At 38.5% G+C, this 23,484-nt stretch overlaps 1 protein-coding gene across 1 annotated transcript; it reads left to right on the top strand.

Moving 5' to 3' along the window:
- The first annotated feature begins 1,028 nt into the window (after nt 1-1,028).
- On the top strand, nt 1,029-15,868 carry CUNH5orf47 (chromosome unknown C5orf47 homolog). Its single transcript, XM_088023673.1, has 4 exons — nt 1,029-1,311; nt 9,686-9,771; nt 11,166-11,265; nt 15,804-15,868. The coding sequence occupies exons 1-4, from the start codon at nt 1,029-1,031 to the stop codon at nt 15,866-15,868; spliced, it is 534 nt and encodes a 177-aa protein (XP_087879799.1).
- Nucleotides 15,869-23,484: the final 7,616 nt, after the last annotated feature.

Below are 23,484 nucleotides of genomic sequence, written 5' to 3'. Positions count from 1 at the left end.
TTCAATTAAAAAGATTCATCTTAAGAAAATATGTCTCTATCGCTGCCTATTACCTTGGGGAAGTCACTCGTTCTGGAGCCTCAGTTCCTCTGCTGTAAATTGCCGCATGGATTTAAAAGGATGGTCTATGGGAAAACCATCTGCAAAGTATAAATGTAAAGAGATTTCCACATGCACTTCATAGGGTATGTACTCAATAAATGTGACATGAAGGTTAAGTCTAAGGGAACACTCTCTATGTGCCAGATGCCTAATATGCCTTATTTTGATTTAACAACCCAGTCATCCTGAATTTACTTCTGAGGAAACTGGAAGCTTAGAGAAGAAAAGTAGCTTGCCCAAATAATCCAGCTGGGCAGCAGCGGAACAACGATGGGCCTCAAGTCGGTGTAAGACGCTGGCCTCAGGCCCACGGCCCAGCACAACATACACCAGGCCAAGGTCCCGCTGGAACGCTCTGGCAGCAAAGGGTGCTGTCTCCTCTCCCCTCCCCCAGGTCCCCAACTTCATTGACCTACGCTCCAGATTGGTCAAACCCAGGGTCGGCTCCTCACTCGGAAATCTTCCCCACACCCAGCCGCGGGGAGGGTGCCCAGTGGCCTACTGCCTTTCCCCCTACCTCATCTTAGTTCAGCTCATTTCTTCAGAGGGCTGTGCCCCCATAGTCTGCTCCCTACCCCCAATGAGCCGGTCCCCAAACCTTAACACCACGTTCCAGCTGAGCGGTCCACCGTCGCCCCAACCAAACCCTTCGCGCTCCGCGCCTCACTGCAGTGCGGTCCGCCCCAGGCGCTGTCCTCCCCCCGCACCACTCACGACCACCCGGCGTCCCGCCTACCTCGCGCACCCCACCTGCACATGCGCCGCCCCGCGGGCCCGCTGCAGCGCGCGCCCCTCACCCCCGCACGTGCACAGCGGCCCCGCCCCCGCCGCCCGGTCCTCGCCGTCCGCTCGCGTCCTCGCGCGCCGGCCGTGCGTTCCGCGGGTCGCTGAGGAAACTTGGTGGCGGTTCCGCGACGAGGGCGGCGATGGCGGCGGCCGGCCGGGAGCAGGAGCGGGACCTGGCGCGCTTCGTCTACGTGACACGCTTCGGCTCGCACCGGTGCGGCGGCATCTTGCAGCTCGGCGGCCGCCGGGCTCAGGGCCGCGGGAGCACCGGGCGCGGGGCCGACTGCAGCCCCGAAGAGCCGCGGGCGGCGGCTCCGGCCGGCGCGGAGCTGACCCCCGGCCCTCGGTCCCGGGCCCCCGCGGCCTCCCCGCCGGCGCGGGCGTCGAGCGCGCGGAGCTGTCCCCGGCCGGCGGCGCGAGCAGGTGGCGCCTAGGGGGCGGTGGGTGGGCGGGAGCCTCGGTCCCAGGGCGGTGGGCGCCTCAGCCCTCGGCCTTCCGGCAGCGTCCTGTCAGCCTTCCGGCCCAGCTGCGGCGGAGCCAGCCCAGCGGAAACCCCGAGCGGCCTGCGGCCTGGGGGGGCCCCTCGGGCCGTGGGCGGCCGGGCTCGACCTCCTGTCAGTCCAGCCGCCTGCGCGGGGCCGAAATATGAGGCCCGCGGGTCCCTGGCTTCACGCGAGTCCCGGATAGCGCGCCGAAAGAAAGGCACGTGCCGGTCATGTAAAGTCAGTCAGACTGACAGGAGTGGTCTCTGGATGGAGCCCCTTGCGTCCCCCACAATGAGGGGGGCCAAGGCGTGCTTGTTGGTATTCCTAGGAGTCACTGAATTTTTATATTAGCTTAAGGAGAACTGACGTCTACCAGGTTGAGGCACTTCCTCTCTAAAAATAGGAGGTCTTAACATTTGTTCAGTCTGCTTTTGTGTCTCTTGGGAATGTTCTAGATTTGACATTTTCCTATAGGTTTTGCGTGTATCTTTGCTAAATTGATTCCTAGGTGTTTGATTTTCTGTTGTAAATGGGGTTTCCTCCTCCATAATCCCCTCTATTTATTGTTAGTATATAGGAAGTTTCTTGATCTTTATTTGAGAGAGAGAGAGAGAGAACAAGCAGGGGGAGAAGTTGAAGGAGAGGGAGAAGCAGACTCTGTGCTCAGCGTGGAGCCTGAGGTGGGGCTTGATCTCAGGACCCTGAGATCATGACCTGAACTGAAATCAAGACTGGGAAGCTCAACGAACTGAGCCACCCAGGAGCCCCACTTCTTGATCTCTAAAAAAAATCAACTGTATTTAGGATTGATTTTATATACATTTTGAGGAGGTTTGATAAAGTTATATCTCTAGTAACACACCACCACAATTAAGATACAGAGCATTTCTATCTCCCGGAGAGGTCTTCCTTCTTTTTTGAAGGCTTATCCCTCCACCTGCAGTTCATTCAACTCACCTATTAAAAGTGTACAACTCCATGCTTTTCACAGAGTTGTGAGACCATCACCGCATTCAATTTTGGACCATTTCTTTTTTTTTTTTTTAATTTTTTATTGTCATGTTAATCACCATACATGACATCATTAGTTCTTGATGTAGTGTTCCATGATTCATTGTTTGTGCATAACACCCAGTGCTCCACGCAGAACGTGCCCTCTTTAATACCCATCACCAGGCTAACCCATTCCCCCACCCCCCTCCCCTCTAGAACCCTCAGTTTGTTTCTCAGAGTCCATTGTCTCTCATGGTTCATCTGCCCCTCCGACTTACTCCCCTTCATTCTAATTTTGGAACATTTCTAATGCCCCAAAAGAAAACCTATGCCTATTAGTACTGTACACTATACCCATTAACACTCACTATTCCCTCTCACTGCCCTCCCCTACCCCTAACCCCAGTGCTAAGCAAAGGCTAAACTTTCTGTCTTCATAGATTTGCTTATTCTGGATATCTCATATAAATTGTCTCATAAATATGTGAGATTTCTTGATTATCTTCTTTTACTTAGCGTATTGGTTTTTGTATGTTAACTTTTCAATCCTAGCACTTCACTGCATTCTTTTATTATTAGAGTAAGTTTTATTATTGATACTAATGATTGTCCAGGTATACTGTGATGTTATTTGTAAATAGAGATAATTTCTTTTTTTTTTTTACCCATTCTTAAGCCTGCAGTAGATTTGTTTTGTCTTACTACATGCATTACTAATACCTCGAGTACAATGTTCAATAGTAGTGGAGATTGTGGGCATCCTTGCCTTATTCCTGACCTCAGGGGAATGCCTCTAGTGTTCCTCATTAAATAAGGTACTGGCTTTAGGACAAAGGCATATATATTAAAAATATTAAAAAGTATTCCTCAGTTTTTATTTTCTTCATTTTTTTAAATTGTAAATGAGTGTTGAATTTTGTCAAAGGCTTTCTCAGACCTATGGAGATAAACACATTTTTCTGTTAGATTTATTAGTATGGTATATAATATAAATGGATTTTCTAATATTGAACCAACCTTGCATTCCTGCAATAAATCCTACTTGGTTATGATGTTATTTTCTTAAAGTAGCTTGGACTTTGCTAATAATTTCTTCAGAATTTTACAGTGGTATTCATGAGAGATAGTGATCTGTAGTTTTTCTTTCTTTGTACTTCTTCATCTGGCTTAGGTATTAGAGTTACACTTACTTCATACAAGGAATCACAAACTTTTCCTTCTTTTTCAGTGCTCTGGAAAAATTTATAGAACAGTGGGACTACCTGGTAGAATTCTTCTGTGAAATCATCTGGGTCTAGTGCTTTTTGTGGAATAATTTCTTAACAACTTTTTCTATATCTTCTGTGAAATTGCTCTTTTTAAGCTTTCTAATTCTGATGGGTCAATTTTGGTAATCTATATTTCCCTAGGAAATTCTCTATTTCATCTGCGTTTCTAAATCTATTTGCATAGAATTCTGCAAAGTAGTATCTTATAATTAAAAAAAAAGTCTTGTGTTTCAATGGTTGTTTTCCAATTGTCATTTTTTTCTGTATGTATGTGTATTCCCCCTTTCTCTTGATCAAGTTAGCCAGTGTTTTGTTTGTTTTAATTTAAAAAAAAACAGGATTTCAATTTATTAATGAGACATCTTGTTTTTCTAGTCTCTTCCTCATTAAAAAATAAAGATAAATAATAAAGATGAAACTTTGTTATCTCCTTACATGTGCTTTCTTTTGGCTTACTTTGTTCTTTTTATACTTTTTTTCAGCAGGACATTTCATTCATTTATTTTTATTCTTTTTATTGATAAGTGTTTAGTGCAATGCATTTTCTTCTAACCACTACTTTAAATCCCATAGATTCTAATATGTAGTGTTTCCATTGTCACTATTTTTTTAAATTCTGTAATTTTAGTTTGTGTTACCCTTCTCACTCTAGAGTTGCTTAATAGATTCAAGTTTTGTTTTTGTTTTTGTTTTTTTTTAATCTCCAGGACTTTTCTGTTTTGTTTTTGTTAGTAAACTGTCTTATTGCATAATTTTTTAAAAAGATTTTTACTTATTTGTCAGAGTGAGAGAGAGAGCAATCAGGGGGAGCAGCAGACAGAGGGAGAAGCAGGCTCCCGCTGAGCAAGGAGCCCAATGTGGAACTCGATTCTAGGACCCTGAGATCATGACCTGAGCCGAAGGCGTCCCTGTTTTATGGCATTATAATCTGAGTGTTTATAAGGTCTGCACTTTTATGGATGCTACTGATGTTTTCTGTGTGACCTAATTTATGATCCTTCCATTTTGTTCTTTTTCTCTCCTGGAAGCCATGCAATTGGAAAACTGTCCCTTTAAATCATGCTTGCCCCTTTAAACTGAGTCTGTTCCAGTAAATGGCATGTTTGGTACTTTATGTGGTGTCTGGCCCTTTAAATTGCCCATTGAAATCCCTTTTCTGTAGTTTTTGCTCTAATCTGTAGGGTTTTGTTTTAGTATTTTCAGATTTAGGGTTGGTTTAATCTTTCTGTTGGTTGCTCCAGCTCTCCTGCAGGCACTTTTTTTAGTGTCCGTCTTCTCTTCCCTGCTGGCCACAGAGCCCTGCTTGGGGTGGGGCTGGAGCATATAGGATCAGAGCCCCGATAATTGTGCGACTGAATGATTTTTCTTATTTTACTTAAACAGTTATTTTGCAGTTTCAGTGTTCTCTGTCTTCAAGTAATGCTGAAGGTGTGGTTTTATGTAGAATTTTCAAAACGTGAAGTTGTTTGGCATGAAATTTTGGGAAGTCAGCTACTCTACATTCCCCATTGTCTTCAGTGACTCAGAAAGTCCAAAACTGAAGGTTTTTGAACAAGAAAAGTGAGGGGCATCTGGGTGGCTCAGTTGGTTAACCAACCGACTCTTGGTTTCAGCCCAGGCCATGATCTCAGGGTTGTGGGATCGAGCCCCACGTCGGGCTCCGTGTTCTGCACAGGGTCTGCATGTCCCTCTCCCTGTGCTTCTCCTCCTCCTCCTCTCTTTCTCTTTCAAATAAATCAATTTAAAAGAGATAGAGAAGTGATAGGGTTAGATTTCCTTAGGCCATGCTATATAAGGGAGATTGAATTGGAGGCAGGCAAGACTGAAGCCCAAGTCGAGGAATATATACATATTTTGTTTGGTATCCTTCCAGACTAAATTTACTCTGATAATTTCAATGTATGAAATTGTACTCTGTGTGACTTAGATTGACTGCTGAGAATGAGCTGTGGCGGGAAGCCTTCAGAGGTACCTAAGCAGGGTCATGATTTTGGACTCCAAGCCCCTCTAATGGCCTCATTGTTAAAAGGCACTCACGTTTTTGTTTTGTTTTGTTTTTTTCTGGCTCCTCTGCCAGGGATCAAAACATCCAGGGGCAGTAGAAGACACTTTAGCCCTGGGCTTCCAGCTTCTTTGAATAATCGAAACAGGGTAAAAGGTTTATTCTAGGAAGAGGAGAGAGTATGGTGATGGTGGTAGCGGTTGTGGTGGTGAGGAGCTCCACAGCTTAGGCGAGAAGCCAGAAAAAAATACAGTGGATTCGAACAAGAGCTTGTATTGCTTTAGTGCCACAAATCAAAGGACAAATAGTAGTCCATCAGCAAGATAGTGGATTGAAAGCGAAGAACACTGGAAGCGGCTGAAGAAGCTCCCAGAGGGGAGGGGGACAGAATGGAAGGGATGCCTGAATTTGTGCTAGAGATCCCCACCTGTGTGGGTGAGGAGTAACTGGGTAGCCGAGATTATGAAACTTGTGTTATGCTGTTGTAACTTTGCACCGTGCAGACCTAGGATGGCTTTCCTCTGGTTGACTTCTCTGCTGGGGTGGGAAAAGACAATAATGCAGTTTGCCCTGAAGTTTGGTTTTGAAATTTTGCGATTTTTGCTGCTCCTTTGTGGTAGGGATGACATGGTCAGATGTGGAGGAAGGAGAACTAGAACGGAGCTGGGCTGGGAGAGACTGGAGGCCAGGGTCCTGTTAGAGGGCAGTCATAGTCGTCCAGTGCAAAGATAAAAGGTCTGACCTGAGACAGCAGCAATACAGAAAGCAGAGGATCAATGACTGACTAAAAGATGCAGAAGGAAGGGTTGATGCCAAATCTGAAGTTTCTTGCTGGGCAGCTGGGCAGATGATGGAGCCATTAACTTCAGAGCCCCCTTGCTGTGCTTGTGAGACCAGGAATAGAGTCATATATTTATATTTAAAGCAAGCCAGAAAGTGCTTAAGTTTTACTCAGTTTGGGGTGTATTTAATATTAATATCAAAGGGAAGTTTATTAAATACTTATGCCTGCCACTCTATGGGGAAGTAGGTAAATTATTTATCCATTCAACAACATTGAACGTCTTCCACACTGTGGGCACTAGATTAGGTGCTACTGACATAGAAGAATCAGAATATTCTGCTGTCAAGGAACTTCTAAATGAATAATATGAATACAAGCTAGTAGACTTGAATGCTCTAAGAAAGACACCTGAGAAAGGCTTTGATAGTTTAGGGAAAGGAGAGGCATAAAGGTAGGAAATCAAGGGACATGAATAGAGAAATTGCTAGTGGAAGGTAGAGATTATCAAGAGCATTGGCTTTGAAGTCAGAAAGACATAATCTTGGCTCTGTCATTTATTAGTAGTGTAATATTGTCCAAGTTAACTGCTCTGATTCTCCATTTCCTTATATGTAAAATGGGGATAATAGTTCTCTCCACAACAAGTCACTACAAAGACTAAGAGAAGTACAGAATGCATGCAGAGTGTCCAGCACAGTGTTTGATATAGAATAAATGAACAGAGATGGCTTGGAGGAAAGGGGAGATTATCCCAGTGAGTAGTATATAGTGGGCCTGACTAAATATTTGTTGAATGAATGAAAAGTAAGTTTTGGACCAGATTGCAGAATGCCTTGGAGACAGTCATTGCATAGTCACTGAAGATTTTTGAATGGTGGAGTGAACAATCAGAGACAGGTACACTTCTGGAAGGTATACTTTGTAAGCTGTTTCTGTAAAACGTAGTGGAGTTTAGAAATCCAGGGGCATGCAAATCAGGAAACTCTTCTAACATTTCAAGCAAGACTAATACATCAATTCTCACAGAACTTGGGAGATATATTCATAATTTATACACAACAGAGGATGACAAGTGCTTTTGTGGAAGTATAAATAAATGCTTTGGAAGTGGTGAATAATTTGGGGATGAGGGAATCAGGGAAGGCTTCATGGTGGTGGAACTCCATGAGAGTCACACATGTTGCTGAGCTAGGAGGGAATTACAGGTGGGAAAAATTGTGTGAGCATAGCCCTGGGTATGGATCTGTGATGGAGACTGATTAGGGAAGAACTGGGAGTATATTTGGAGTGTATAGAAACTGTGTGTAGAAAGAAGGTTAGAGAAAGATTGAAAACATTAAGTTGGGACAACGTCTTTGGTATACACTGGAGCTACCCTTAGTGAAGTATGCAAAACAAATAGAAGAAATGATTTTGTCTTTTTCTTTCTCACATCCTCTATACTCCTTGACATATTTTAGGTCCCCAGTAATTATAGGTAGACTTGATGGCTCCTATCCTGACCTCAAGGAGTAATGTCTAGGTTAGGTAAGACTTACAAATGGAAAATATTTGAGAATGATGCAAGTATAGTATTCCAAAGGCGTAGGCATTTAGAGGGAAAGGTACATATGGGTATGTGAAGAATAGAGATTCTTAGACTTGAGTTATTTTCCTATGCTATATCTGCATATAAATCTGTACTATCATTTACTTAATATATTTATTTAAATATGTGCATTTTTTCCCTCTCAACTAAATTTCTTTTTAGAACACTTTACATCATTATCTCAGTGGCAAACCTGTACCATTTGCCACGAATAGAAATTAATTAAAAACGATCTAATAAAAGCAAAGCAATATTATTACCTTCTAGCCAAATAGCTTGTCTAACAAAGGTTGTCTGTAGTCATAGAGAGAAGCAAATCTCAGAGAAGTCTTAATAACATACTAGTTTCAAACTTATACTTTCTCCCTGATGTCATCAGATTGAAAAATAATGGGAAAGAATGAGTTTCTCGCTGTGTGATTTAAGGTTCTTTAGTGCTAGGTCTGTGTCCCATCCAGAATCAGTGGTATGCTTCTCACAAATTGGGAAATGCCATTTTAGAACATACTTGAATTCACTAGCAAATGGAATACTTACTGCGTATCTAATGTGTATGGTATTAGATACTGGATCTCTAATAAAGAATAAAACACACTCCCCAAGTAAACAACATGATAAATCTCATGATAACTGAGCATAGGGTGCTTTGTGAAATCAGAGAAGGTTCCTGGAAAGCTAAATATTGAATGAGGGGAAGAAAGCCAGGTATAAAGTGGTAGTGGTAGGGCAGGGATAATGTGGGTAAGTTTTCGGGTGAGCAGATTACAAATATAAAGGCTTTTAGGGAACGCATGCTCAGTGTTTTATGATTTTGTCCTTAGACACACAAAGTCCTTGGGTTTTCTTCTAACAGTTAATACTTGGGAAGGCAGCATGGTTTGGGGAGTAGAGGGAGGAGGCTTACTCACTCTGACAAACCTTTATTAGTACCTACTATTTGTCTGGTAGTGTGGGTAGAAAGATAACTAAGACACATATAGCTATTGCCCTCAGGGAGGTCACAGCCTAGTGGAGGAAACACATTATAAATATGTGATATAAAAGTGTGCTAAGTGATGTGACCTCAGTGTTCCTGGAGCTAGTGCTGTGTGAGGGACTGTAGAGAGGAGGTGATGGTGTGAGCTGAGTCTTGAAGAGCAGGTAAAAATTTGCCTGGCAGGTGTGTGTGTGTGTGTGTGTGTGTGTGTGAGAGTGTGTGTGTGTGTACACACATGCATGTACACAGAGTGTTTTAGCCATATAGAACAGCATGTGCAAAGGCTGGGAAGGATAAGAACGAGGCATTTGAGGAACCACAGGTATTTGGGAGAGTTGAAATCATAATGTGTGTCTGGAGTTGAATGGAAAAGAAAGGAGACTATGGAGATGCTTCGGGTCAAGATGTGTCTTCTGGTATTTGGTGTTGCTGACTTTGGGTACTCACCTTTCAAATAAGTAAGGAAAGGAGATTTCCTAGGCATTTCCAAGGTAGTTTCTTGGTTTTCTCCCCCAGCATAGTATTAGCTAATTGGTAAACTGGTATTATCTAGTGAACAGAAATATACCAACAAGTGTAAAAATCCCCAGAGACAACTCAAGAGACATTTATAATTGTCTTTATTATCAGGATAGTGAATCATTTAAAATATGTGCTGGCCTTGATCTTTTACCTTTTCACTCTCTTTTTTTTAAAATTAGGTTTAACCCAGAAGAATTTAGCTAAAAAGTTTGATTTCCCCATCCCTTTGAATGAAGTTTCCAAAATAATGAAGAAAAAGAAAAAGGTATATTATAAAGGAGAATGAGCAATATTTGAATTTTAGATTAACCTCTCTAAATACAAATGTGTGAAGATACTCAACAGTAAAAATAGTTCTATCTTTTGAAAGTTTAATTTACTGAAATGAGAAAATAGAATTAATTTAGCGGAAATGGAACTGGGTTTGGAAATATTTATTAACTGTAGAGAACAGTCCTTCCAGTGTTTGAAGATATAAACACATTTTAATCAAAATGTAATGGGAGATTTTTCAAAGCATGAAAATATATGTTTCATAGAATATAGCAAACTTTGATAGATAGTGTAATATAAAGAGAAAATCATGGATTTAACAGAAAAGAATAACGTATTTATACTGGTGTCATATTGCTCTTTTAAAGAGAAGGGATATACATTTAGTTTGTAGAAGGAAAGCTAACAAGGATGAACCTTTATTGCTGAACCATTTTCACCTCTAGTTGTCCAAATGTCACAGTAACTTGAGTGTTTTAAACTTATTCAAGATCACTAGCTCTACAGATCTTTGTTTTCCACCATATATTTTACACTTTGGTTTAAAGAAACTGTTAGTTGATAATGAGACATAAAATTGTATTGTTTCTAAGCTTTGAGTTTGTATGAGTTACAACCCATGCATGGTATAAAATAGCATTCAAGGTGATTCATCCTAAATGTATTTTGAGTGTGCATCTGATCTTCCCACTATACTAAGAATTATTTCTTCCAAGAACCAATTCCCCTTGGGTGAGGAGAACAGAGCAATAGCCAGTGTTTACTTATAACTACTATATGTCACTTACTGGGGTATGTGCTTTACATACATTTCATATATTTACATATATTTTTCATTAATTCTAATAATCCAGTATATGAAGTTATTACTAGATGAGATGTAGAACACTTGCCCAACGTCAAGCAACTGTTAAGTGGCAAAGCCAGAATCTGAGCCAAGATCTGTTTGCTTCCATAGCTCTCACTCTTTCTATTCTAGTATATTCATGGTGTCTGGTAATTTTTGCTTTGGTATGTCCTAGGAGAAATGTTTAATTCTTAACTAGAATAAAATACATTAAAAATCTCTAGAAACTCACTATTTTTATAACTGTTGAAAACAAAATTGAATGTGTTGGAACAACTTAGGTAGGACTTTATAGACATTGCCTTCATCCAGGAGAGTTAATGTAAATACTACAGAGAGGAAATGCTAGGAAGTTAGCAGAAGAGATCACTGATTATGGGAAAACAATTACATTTAAGTTTTAGGTCTCTAAGTGCTATTATTGTTTTATAGTGCTATCAGTTGACATGCAGCATGGTTGAGTCACTGCCAGTTGCCTCTGTGAAAATGTATTCCTGCTTCTCTGCTCAGTGTTCCTTAACTGTGCTTATATTTTTAAGATTTCAGTATGGAATAGAGTGTACAAAGTCATTTCTAGAATGCTTGAAGAAAATGAAAAATATAGATTCCGGCTGAAATGCCAACAACTGTCTTGTGAAAGTAAGTTAACACAATTTTTGATTGTATTAAAGAAGACTGGCTTCCCTAACCGTTTAGTCACCCTTGGGTCACATTATTCTAGTACTTTTCCTAATTGTCACATTCAGTGTACAGAACTATAGAAATGCGGCCACCATTTTATCACTGTTCATCATAATTAAAAGTACAAAACATTTTAAAGCACTGAGTTATAGACTAGACCACAGGCGTAGGTGTGAGTGGAGGAGCATAGAAGGTAAATGTTGACTAAATTTACTGAGCAAAAGGAACACACTTGTCTGTTAAAGCTGAATTTTAATGCCAGCTTTGTAATACAGATTACAAAACTCATCCATATTGATGAAGGAAAACATTTTAACTGCAATATAAAATGATAAATTCTGTGTCAGTTCATATAGTCACTTCCTTCCATGGATGCTGCAGTCTAATTTAATGTATTTAACAAAACTGCCCTTGAATTACAGCCTTGATGTCGTTAATTCATTCCTGGAAAACAACTCATAAATTAAACCATGTTCTAAAGCTGCATCAATATTGAATTGATATTGTGGGCAGAGCAAAATTAGATATAATCTAGTATACTTATTAAAGTAATAGGAAGTTCTGGATTCTCAAACAATTAAGTTGGATAAAATTTATGTAATTAATAATGCCACATGAATTGATAGATCATAATAGTTATTCCCTTTCCTTCACATACTTGTCATAATACTCATGTTACCATGCTGAACACTTCTATAGGTTCTTAGTACAGTCACTTGATGACAGCTTCTATTTTGACAGTCAGTAAATCTGCAGAATTGAGTTTTGTGAAAAATATTTTCATAAGATAATTAGAATAGAAGGCCATTTTGTAAGCAGTGTTACACTGGAAACTCATTACTGTTTGTGTAATATTGCATTAATAATGGCATAAATTGTTTGCAATAATGACATATAAGCCAATGTTCAGATTAGTGATACTCTATTTATTCAATTAAGGAGAATGAGACAGAAGTGGGGATTAGGAGGAAAAAAGAAATCTGTGGTGGTGAAAAGGATGTTTGAATAGGCAGAGCAATGCACACAAACCCTGGACATTGTTCTAGGTGTTAATCCAGATCCAGTTACTTTAATAAACAGATTACATCTAATTTTGCTCTGACCATAACCTTGAACTTGTCAATTCTCATGTGACGTTTATTACTAACCGTCAAGTAATCTTGCAAGGCTTATTTGGCAACTTAAAATAATATTCTGTGTTTTCCAGAAATAGCCTGTTATAAACAAGTGCCTTGTAATTTATTATGTTGCATTACAATTTTAAACCAGATTACAAAAACTAATAATAATGTTTTAGAAATGTATTATAATTCTTATTTTTTATTACATATTTATTAAGGGGAAAAACAGTGCTAGAGGCCAACTTGAATCTTCTGTATATTTTATGTTGTTCCTAGACTTAAATTACACAAGATGAATCTTCTTATCATCTTCTGGTAAGAATCCATTTATATAACAATTATAAAGTATAGGCTTTATTTCCTTCCCTTTTACATCTTACCTTCTCCAACCTTTAGTGTATACCCATTGCTAATTCCAGCCTGTTTCCTTCCTGAAACCCAGTGCTTGGCACATAGTAAGCCCTAATTAAATATTTGTTGAAATTTAATAAACATTATTTGGGCCCCGTATTCACGGTGCTATTGAAACTACTCTTTCCATGGCCCATGATTTTTGTGGGTTTGTTTGTTTCTTTGTTTATATCTTCTAGGTCCCTTTTCTCTTTGAACTTGTCACATTTAATATTATCTTCCTACTACTTTCAATTTTTCTTCTTTCTTAGTGTCCTGGAGGTTATGACATGGTTCTCTTTCTGCCTTTCTGACCATATTTTCTGTATATTTTTTATTTGTCCCTTTTGCTACCACTTAAAAACAAATGCTGCCCTGGGAGTAATTGTGGTTCTGCTCTCTCTTTACATATTTATTCTGAGATAACATACCCATTTAAAAATTTTATTTATTTATTTATTTATTTGACAGAAAGAAAGAGAGCGAGAGAGAGAGCACAGGCAGGGGGAGCGGCAGGCAGAGGGAGAGGGAGAAGCAGGCTCCCTGCTGAGCAGAGAGCCTGAAGTGAGGCTTGATCCCAGGACCCCGGGTCATGACCTGAGCCAAAGGCTGACGCCTAACTGACTAAGGCACCCAGGAGCCCCAACATACCCATTTTTATAGCTTCAATTACTGTGTGTATGACCCTTAAATGACATCTTCCTTCTATCTTTGGACTCTGAATTTCTGTAGGCGATTCTACAGTTATTTTGAAATATTACATGTTTTGAATCGAGTGAATCATCTTTCCTCCTTTCATTTCATTTGGGCCTTGGTTTGCTAATGATCTTGGGTTCGTTGAATTTCTAGGGAGAGATTACATCCAGTTTGGTGGGGTTTGGAAAGTACTAGAAAAGTAAGCTGGGTGTTGGGAAAGAGAAATCAGACTTTTGTACATGGGGATGTGGGGGGAGGGGAGTATATTTTAGACACGGACATGAGCAAGTCCTATGGAGTCCAAGAAAATGTTCAGGAATGAACAGTTTGATTAAATCTTGTTTACGGTAGTCATTGTGAAGAAAGGTATAAAAATATACTGAGACTATATTTCAAAGGGTCTCATGTGAGTAATATTTGTATTCCATTAAGTAGGCAATAAAGAAACATCTTCTTAACCCTTTATTCTAAATGATTTCAAATGTACAGAAAAGTTCCAAGAATAATACAAAGAACTCCAGCACACCCTTTACCTAGTTTCACTGATTTTTAACATCTTGTCACATTTGCTTTCTAATTCTTAGACACTTTCTCTCTTTCTCTGTGTGTATATGTGTGTGTATAAAATATTACCCCTTAAGGGGTGCCTGGGTAGCTTAGTCAGTTAAGCATCTGACTCTTAATTTTGGCTCAGGTCATGGTCGCAGGGTGGCGAGATCAAGCCCTGTGTCAGGCTGCATGCTGAGTGTGGAGTCTGCTTGAGATTCTCCCTCTCCTTCTCCCTCTGGCCCTCTCCCTAAGCTCTCTCTTTCTCTAAAAATATATATATATATATTTATATATAATTTATAAATATTATCCCTTAATACTTTAGTGTATGTATCCTAAGGACAAAGATATCTTTTTTTTTCTTTAAAGATTTTATTTATTTGACAGAGAGAGACACAGTGAGAGAGGCAACACAAGCAGGGAGAGTGGAGAGGGAGAAGCAGGCTTCCTGCCGAGCAGGGAGCCCGATGCAGGGCTCAATCCCAGGACCCTGGGATCATGACCTGAGCCGAAGGCAGATGCTTAATGACTGAACCACCCAGGTGCCCCAAAGATATCTTTTATATAACCACACAACAATGATCAAATTTCGGGAATTTATTTTTCTTTTTGTAATTAATAAGTATTTTATGGAAACACGATGAAAGACTATGCAAATACCTTGTACATCATCAGTATACAACATTTTAAAGCAGTGGATTGATCAGATCTGCATTTTAGAAAGAATCTGATGTTATTTTGTAGAAAGGTTTGGAATGGAGGCAAGACAGGAAGTGAAAAAACTGGGGATTCTGACAGGGTCCAAGTGAAAGTGAAATGCACTTAAATGGGAGTAGCAGAGTGGGTGGAGAGGAGACAAAGAATTTGCTGTAGGGGAAAAGAGAGATGATCCTAAGTTCTGCAAATGAGTAGTTAAGAAAGAAGGAAGTCAAAAGAAGAGCTGGTTTTGTGAAGCTACTGAATTTTATTTTGGTGTGTTGAACTTTAGCTGTAATGAGGTATTCAGGTGAAAATTCCAAGGGCGCAGCTGGAAGTGTCCTGTTGGAGCTAGTGTACAATCTATGCTGCATGAAGGTCATAGGTAGTGGTGGCAGTAGATGTGCATGAAAACCTCAGTGTGAGGATGGAGGGGGAGGAGAGGACTGAGAACACAATGTTGGTGATGTCTAGGATGAAGAGGAATCTTAGTTTCAAAGAGTGATTCTAGGAGCTTAATCAGAAGTCATGAGCAGGGTACAAATGAAGTTTATAGGAGATTAGGGGCTTGGCAGTTCAAAGGGTTGCAATGGTCTTGTTCGGTGACAGTGTAGGGGTACAAAACTTAGGAGTATAGAAATACATCAGCTAGGAACAATTTGAGAGTTTCCGCACCTAGAAGTAAAGCAGAAGTGCCAAGTGATGACATTGTCCAAAGTGATAATCCTGCTTGTGAGTGGCTTGAAGCGGCCTGGAGATGAAGGACTATGATATAGTGTTTTTGTGACACAGTTTCTGTAACTGGAGCTGTTGAAGTCATCAAGATTATTGGCAGGAGCTGGAGTGGAGAAGAAAAATGAGTTACATATTGAGTGTGTTAGAAGCTTTTTATGGTCAACTAGAGAACATAAAAGTTATCAAAACAGTAAATACAGGGAGTGGCTAACTGTTGCTTAGCAGTCTTAGAAATGTTAAAATATTTCAGTGACTATTGACCATGACATTTTATCTTAACAAGATTCAATTTTGTCATCTTTTATTTAGGATTAACCTGTCTTTGGATCTGTTTACCAGAGAAGACTCTGAAGAGTTTGAAGATGGAACTTTAAATTGAATCATAATTATATGTTAATTTTGGTGTGTTTTGTTGGAAGTGGGACTTTCATAGTTGAATAGAAAAACTATCTTCATTATAAATTCATAATTGAATAGGAAAACTACCTTCATTATAAATAAATTATGTATTTCCTTGCAAGTTATAATACAGATTTTTGTTAAATATTATTATCATATGCACACAAGTGTTATGCAAGTCTTATTCAAATGTGAATTAATGCTTATTCCATATCTTTCTAAATTAATCTTATACATAAAATTTAAATTTTATGGTAAAATTTAAATTTAAATAGTAATATAATTGCAGACATTTACAATTGCCAACTTCTCCTTTTATTAATGAGTCTGCAACAACCACTTTATTCATCCTTCATTTAGATGTAAATGATTTAAATTAAACTCAGATTCCATTTAAATTGTTTTTGGCTTCCTTACTTTTTCTAAATTTTTCAATTGTTTTATCATAAAAATCTACAATTTACATAGTAATGATTATTTTGGGTGTTAAAACTAATGGTATTTAAGCCATCTTTTCATTCTAAGGAAAATTAGAAAATTTGTGCAAATTAAATTGTAATATGGAATATTTTAGGAAAATTTGGAGGTAAAGATCACAGGAAACATTCTTCTCCTTTCCAAGCCCCTAATTATTAGATACATTATTTTTTTCAGTAAATAAATGAGAGATATAGTACTTTGGAAATAATTTAGAAATGTTTCTCAGTAAAGTCCCATTATTTTCTACTCAGTATTAAGTAGTAATTAAGTATTGCCTAGACCATTTTTTTCTGCTTTTTGTTGATGCAGTCTCTCTCCCTAAATTGTATCAAAGGCCTACGTAGACCTGAAAACTTAGGAGGAAAAGACAAAAAGAAGTTTGCCCATGATAAAGGCAAATAAATCAAAACAAAACAAAGAAACCCCACATGCATACTGAATTCTTTACCACAAAAATTGAATCCCATGCATGGTAGACCTCTTTGGTTCTAGAGGCAGTACATTCCTCATCTAGAAATATTGACCAGGCCCTTATGTTAGGTGACACAGAAGGTTGCCAACTTTGAGTGGGACCCAATGCAGGAAAGAGCTCTGCAGTAGGTCCAGCCTGGGGTATAAGCAGTCCTGCTGCTTCGGTCATATGATTTGGAAAGACCCTACGGTGTTGGAGATATCATTAGTGGGAAAAGATGTAATATGAAGCTTATGGAAAGCCAGCCATAGACCCGGTAATGGAATTATAAATCAAGGCCATGCTGTCCACAGCACAAAATTAAATGCCACTGGAGAGATGGTTTTGACATGTTTGGGGGCCCTGGTGGAGACAAATTGCTTGGCCATGAGACAAACAAACAAACAAACAGACAAAATACCATCAGCAGACTGCCATAAAGTGAAAATAGCACATCTGGGAAGGAAGGCTTCCCAGCAGGAGGTTCCTAAGTGGGACCAGACAGCACAAGTAGGCTATGTGAGCAGGTAGTCCAATCCTCGGGTCACCCACATCAGTTATTCTAACTCCCCTCCTCCTGCTTGTACTTATGGCCATATGAGCAGTCCCATATAATCAGTTGAAAGAGGAGGAAAAGTCTGAGCTTTCGTTTATGAAAGGATTCGTTCACTTGTGGGTACAAACCAATAGAGATGGTAGCAATACTATGACCATGTTCCAGAGTGGCCCTGAAAGAAATTGGAAAGGGAAAAGGTTGGAGTTGCAAGCCACACACTTGGTCATCCACTTAGTGTGATGGGGGTGTCTCAAGGTGAGAATCTTTGTGGATTCCTGGGCTGCAGCCAATGGCCTGGCCATTTTATCAGGAGCCTTGTAAGAAAGATGAATATTGGAGACAAAAAGGTAAGGTATAGAGTCAAGGCATATGGATGGACATATGGGAAGGGACAAAGTGTGAAAATGTTTGTATCACATGCTAACACTCATGAGAAGAGTCACTGGACAGCTAAGTAGACAGATTGATGATGAGTTGATATTAACTACCTGTCATCATTGGCTACCCAGGAACTTGATTTTCTTTCTGTTTTCAATTTCTTTAATTTCAGTTATTATTTTTTTCCTAATGCCTGCTTTGGGTTTGTTTGTTTGTTTGTTTGTTTGTTTGTAGATCCTTAAACTGGAGGCTTAGATTATTGATTTGAGAATCCTCTCTTCTAATGTATGCATTTAGTGCCATAATTTTTCCTCTTAGCACTGCTTTAACTATGTCCCATGGATTTTTGATATATTGCATTTTTGTTTTTTATTTAATTGTAAATTAGTCTATTATTTCAGTTCTATCAGCTTTTTCTTCACATATTTTGTATATTTTTTGGTGCACGCATGTTTAGTTTTACTATGTATTCTTGGTAGATTGACCCTTTATCATTATATAATGTTCCTCTCTGTCTCTGGTAATTTTCTTTTCTCTTAAGTCTGCTTGATAGGATCTTAATATAACTATTTCTGTTTTAATTAATACATCTTTTTCCACCCTTTGACTTTCAATTTGCCTGTATCATTCATTACACTTGAAATGTTGCTTGTACGCAGCATAGAGATGGGTCATGTTTTTTAATCCATTCAGCAAATCTCTGTCTTTTAATTGATATACTTTTACCATTTATATTTAATGTAGTTCTTGATGTATGAGGATTTAACTCTTCCATTTTATTTTATGTTTTCTGATTTTTCTTCATTTCTTGGTTCTCTTTTTCCTGCCTTCCTGCTTCTTATGTGATCTCCGTTGACACTTGAGTCAGTAATGGAAAGGGTGGTCAGGGAGTGTGGGAAGAAAGATAAGGCTCATTACTTGCCAGTGGGGTTGAAAATTCTGGCTCCCTACTTGGCCTTTTCTGACAATCTCATTGGGTTATGAGGGGGCAGTTTGATTCAGGGGAAAGTTCGAAATCTGGGGGCCCCACTAAGCCTTTGTTGCCATAGGTGTTTTTGGGATCCAGTTTTTTCTGTGGTGTTTGGCTGGTGAAGAGAAGTTATTAAAATTTTCTGTCTTTCTAAGCTATCCTTTTCCAGATGTATCAGGCTTTTATTGGGACTTTTTTGTTTGTGCCCATTGGCATTTCCGGGGTGCTGGCTTCCTCAGCTGCAAGTCTGGGATATATATTTGAGACCATAAAACAAAACAAAACTCCAGGAACTTACCACTGTGCTGTTACTTGGGTCCTGAGGTCCTTAGCTGATTTGTCTTCTTCTTTACATATTTCAGTCTTCTTCTGTTTGTTTTATATATAATATCCAAGATTTTTAGTTTTTAATACTTAGTGGGAGGAATAGGGAAAAGTATATCTATTTTATTTTCCTAGGAGCATAAGTGTCAATTGATATTTTACAAAGGAAATATACAAAGGCATTTCAGTGAAGAAAAGTAGTCATTTCAATAAACAGTGCTGAGACAATTGGATATCCATGTGCAAATATATGAACCTCTACCTAAACCTCACACCTTATATAAAAGAATAACTCAAAATAAATCATACATGTAAATGTAAAGTGTAAAACCATAAAATGTTTAGAAGAAAATATAGGAGAAAGTCTTAATGATATAAGATTAAGGAAAGAGTTCAAAGTGGATAAGTTTGATTTCATCAAAAAAAATACATAAATATTTATAGCATCTTTATTTGTAATAGCCAAAAATTGAGAACAACTCAGATGTCCTTCAGGGGATGAATAATTAAACAAACTGTGGTCTCCATACCATGGCATACTACTCAGCAATAAGAAGAAGCAAACTATTGATACACACAAAAACCTGAATGAATTGTCACAAAATTGTGCTGAGTGAAAAAAGCCAATCACAAAATATGTATTCCATTTATGTAGCATTCTTGAAAGGGGAAAATTATAGAAATAAAGAAGAAATTAGTGGTTTCCAGGGTTGAAGGAGTGGGTGGGGCTTGAAAGAAGTGCATGAAGCTATAGTAAGGTGAATTATATTGATTGATTATAAAACTTTAAGCAAGCCTTGCATTCCTGAAATAAACCCTGCCTGGTTGTGATGTAATATATATATATTCTTTATGTATTATTGGAATTGATTTGCTATTATTCTGTTGAGGATTTTTGCCTTTATATTCATGAAGGATATTGGTTTATAGTTTTTCTTTTATTGTAATTTTTGTCTGGTTTTAGTATCAAGGTAATGATGTTCTCATGCAGTGTTATTAGGTGGATACACATTTAGACATGGATCATTGTTATGACTTATGATAAAGGTCAAATTGGCAACTTTATCATTAAGTAATGTCTTTCTGTATTCTTGGTAATATTCCTTGTTCTGAGGTCTATTTTGATATTAACATATGTATGTCAGTCTTCTTTTGATTAGCACTTGCATGGTATATCCTTTTCCATCCTCTTACTTTTAATAGGTCTGTGTTTATATTCAAGGTCTATTTCTTATAGAAAGTCTATCGTTTTTAAAATCCGATTTGGCAAGTTTTGTCCCATTTGGGCCTCTCCAAAATAGCGAGAGTCTGTAGCAATGTGAAAGTCATGGTCTTTTATAGACTACTCACACAAATGATATTACATTACTTTTGTCAAATTATATTTTGACAAATTAGTTTGAAGCATGTCACTAGTTTCCTCCAATATTCAAGGGGAAGCAATTACATGAAGAAATGATTACAGAAGAGGAGATCATTAAGGACCATCTTAGAAGTCTGCCTACCACAGCTTATTCTGCATTACCTCTTTAAAAAAATTTTAGTGGTTAAAATGTGTATACTACCTAAAGCAATCTACACACTTAATACAATCCCTATCAAAATGCTAACAGAATTTTTCACAGAGCTAGAACAAACAATCTTAAAATTTGTATGGAACCACAAAAGACCCCAAATAGCCAAAACATCCTGAAAAAGCAAAGCAAAGCTGGAGGCATCACAATTCTGGACTTCAAGCTATATTGCAAAGCTATAGTCATCAAGACAGTATGGTACAGGCACAAAAACATAGATTGGTGGACACATAGATCAATGGAACAGAATAGAAAACCCAGAAATGGACCCATAACTATATGGTTGACTAATCTTCAACAAAGCAAGAAAGAATATCCAATGGCGAAAAGACAGTCTCTTCAAGAAATAGTGTTGGAAAATATGGACAGCCACATGCAGAGGAATGAAACTGGACCACTTTTTTATACCATACACACAAATAAATACAAAGTGGATCAAAGACCTAAGTGTGAGAAAGGGAACCATCCAAATCCTAGAGAAGAACACAGGCAGTAACCTCTTCGACCTTGGCCACAGCAACTTCTGGCTAGACACATCTCCAAAGGTAAGGGAAACAAAGGCAAAAATGAGTTATTGGGACTTCATCAAGATAAGAAGCTTTTGCACAGCAAAGGAAACAGTTGACAAAACTAAAAGACAACCTACCAAATGGAAGAAGATATTTGCAAATGACATATCTGATAAAGGGTTAGTATCTAAAATCTAAAGAACTTACCAAACTCAAGACACAAAAAGCAAATAATCCAGTTAAGAAATGGGCAGAAGACGTGAATAGACATTTTCCCAAAGAAGATAGCCAGATGGCTAACAAGACACATGAAAAGATGCTCAACGTCATTCATCATCAGGGAAATACAAATCAAAACCATGGTGAGATACCACCTCACACCTGTCAGAATTACTAAAATTAGCAATACAGGAAACGACACGCGTTGGCAAGGATGTGGAGAAAGGGGAACCCTCTTGCACTGCTGGTGGGAATGCAAACTGGTGCAGCCACTCTGGAAAACAGTATGGAGGTTCCTCAAAAAGTTAAAAATAGAACTACCCTATGATCCAGTAATTGCATTACTAGGTATTTACCCAAAGAAAACCAAAGTACAGACTTGAAGGGGTACACCCCCCCCAATGTTTATAACCATTAACAATAATCCAACTATGGAAAGAGCTGAAATGTCCATCAACTGATGAATAGATAAAGAATACACACACACACACACACACACACACACACACACTGAAATATTACTGAGCCATCAAAGAGAATGAAATCTTGCCATTGTAATGATGCAGATAGAGCTAGAGTGTATTATGCTAAGTGAAATAAGTCAGTCAGAGAAAGACAAATATCATATGATTTCAGTCCTATTTGGAATTTAAAAAATAAAACAGGTGAACATATGGGAGGGGGAAAAGGGGGGGAAACAAACTATAAGAGACTCAACAATAGAGAATAAACTGAGGGTAGGTGGAGGAAGAAGGGTGGAGGATGGGCTAGATGGGTGATGGGTATTAAAGAGGGAAATTGTTGGGATGAGCATTGGGTGATTTATGTAAGTAATGAACCACTGAATTGTAGTCCTGAAACGAATATTGCACTGTATGTTAACTAGAATTTAAATAAAAATTTGAAAAAAAAATAGGGGTCTCTTTCAGGTTTTCAGTATACATCTTAAATTATTTGGTCTACCTTCAAGTAATCTTTTAGAGCAATTAAAAATAATTTAAAAATGAATTATATATTTACCTTAATTTATGCCATATCTAGTGATCTTCATTTATTTGTGTAGATTCAAGTTTCTGTCTGCTATCATCCTGATTGGAGAACTTCCTTTAGCATTTCTTGCACTGCATGTCTGCTGGTAATGATTACTCTTATTTTTGCATCTCTAAAAAAAAAAATATTTATTTTGTTTTCATTTTTGGAGCGTATTTTCCCTGTGTAGAACTCTGGGTTACTTTTCCTTTTTAAGAATATTAAGGATGGGGCGCCTGGGTGGCTCAGTCATTAAGTGTCTGCCTTCGGCTCAGGTCACAATCCCAGGATCCTGGGATCGAGCCCTGCATTAGGCTCCCTGCTTGGCGGGAGGCCTGCTTCCCCTCTCCCTCTCCCCCTACTTGTGTTCCCTCTCTCGCTGTCTCTCTCTCTGTCAAATAAATAAAATCTTAAAAAAAAAAAAAAAGGAATGTTAAGGATGACACTCCACTGTCTTCTAGCTTGCATAGTTTCTGATGAGAAGTCTGTTGTTATTTCGGTCTTTGTTCATTTGTATGTAAAGTTTCTTTTGTCTCTGGATGCCTTTAAGAGTTTCCCTGTTTTTGGTCTTCAGCAGTTTGAATATGATGTGTCTAAATTGTTTCAGTTTGTTTGTTTTTGTTTTTATCCCTGGTGTCTTTTCAACTTTTTGGATATTTGGTTTGGTGTCTTTTATTACTTTTGGAAAAATTGCCATTATCTGTTGAAATATTTCTTCCATTTCATGTTTTCTTTCTTCTCCTTTTGGTGTTCCAGTTACACATATTTTAGACATTTCATATTGTCCTACAGCTTGTGAATGTTGTTCTATTTTTTCCACTCTTCTGTATCTTTGTCTTTCAGTTTGGGCAATTTTTATTGATTTATCTTCAAGTTCATTAATTCTTTCCACCACTGTTTCAAGTCTACTGATGAACCTTCAGAGGATATTCTTTATCTCTGTTTACTAGCATTAACATTTTTGTATTCTAGCATTTTTTTGTTCCTAATAGTTTCACTTGATTCTTTCTTATACTTTTAATTTTCCTGATGAAATTTCTCATCTGGTCATGCATGTTGTCAATCTTTTCCACTAGATAGGGAAGAAAGATATGAACAGAA

This window comes from Eumetopias jubatus, unplaced genomic scaffold (assembly GCF_037043125.1).
Source record: "Eumetopias jubatus isolate StellerSeaLion01/CBP00866 unplaced genomic scaffold, mEumJub1_p1.0 scaffold_5, whole genome shotgun sequence".
Lineage (NCBI taxonomy): Eukaryota > Metazoa > Chordata > Mammalia > Carnivora > Otariidae > Eumetopias > Eumetopias jubatus.
This window is presented reverse-complemented; position numbering and strand designations above follow the sequence as displayed.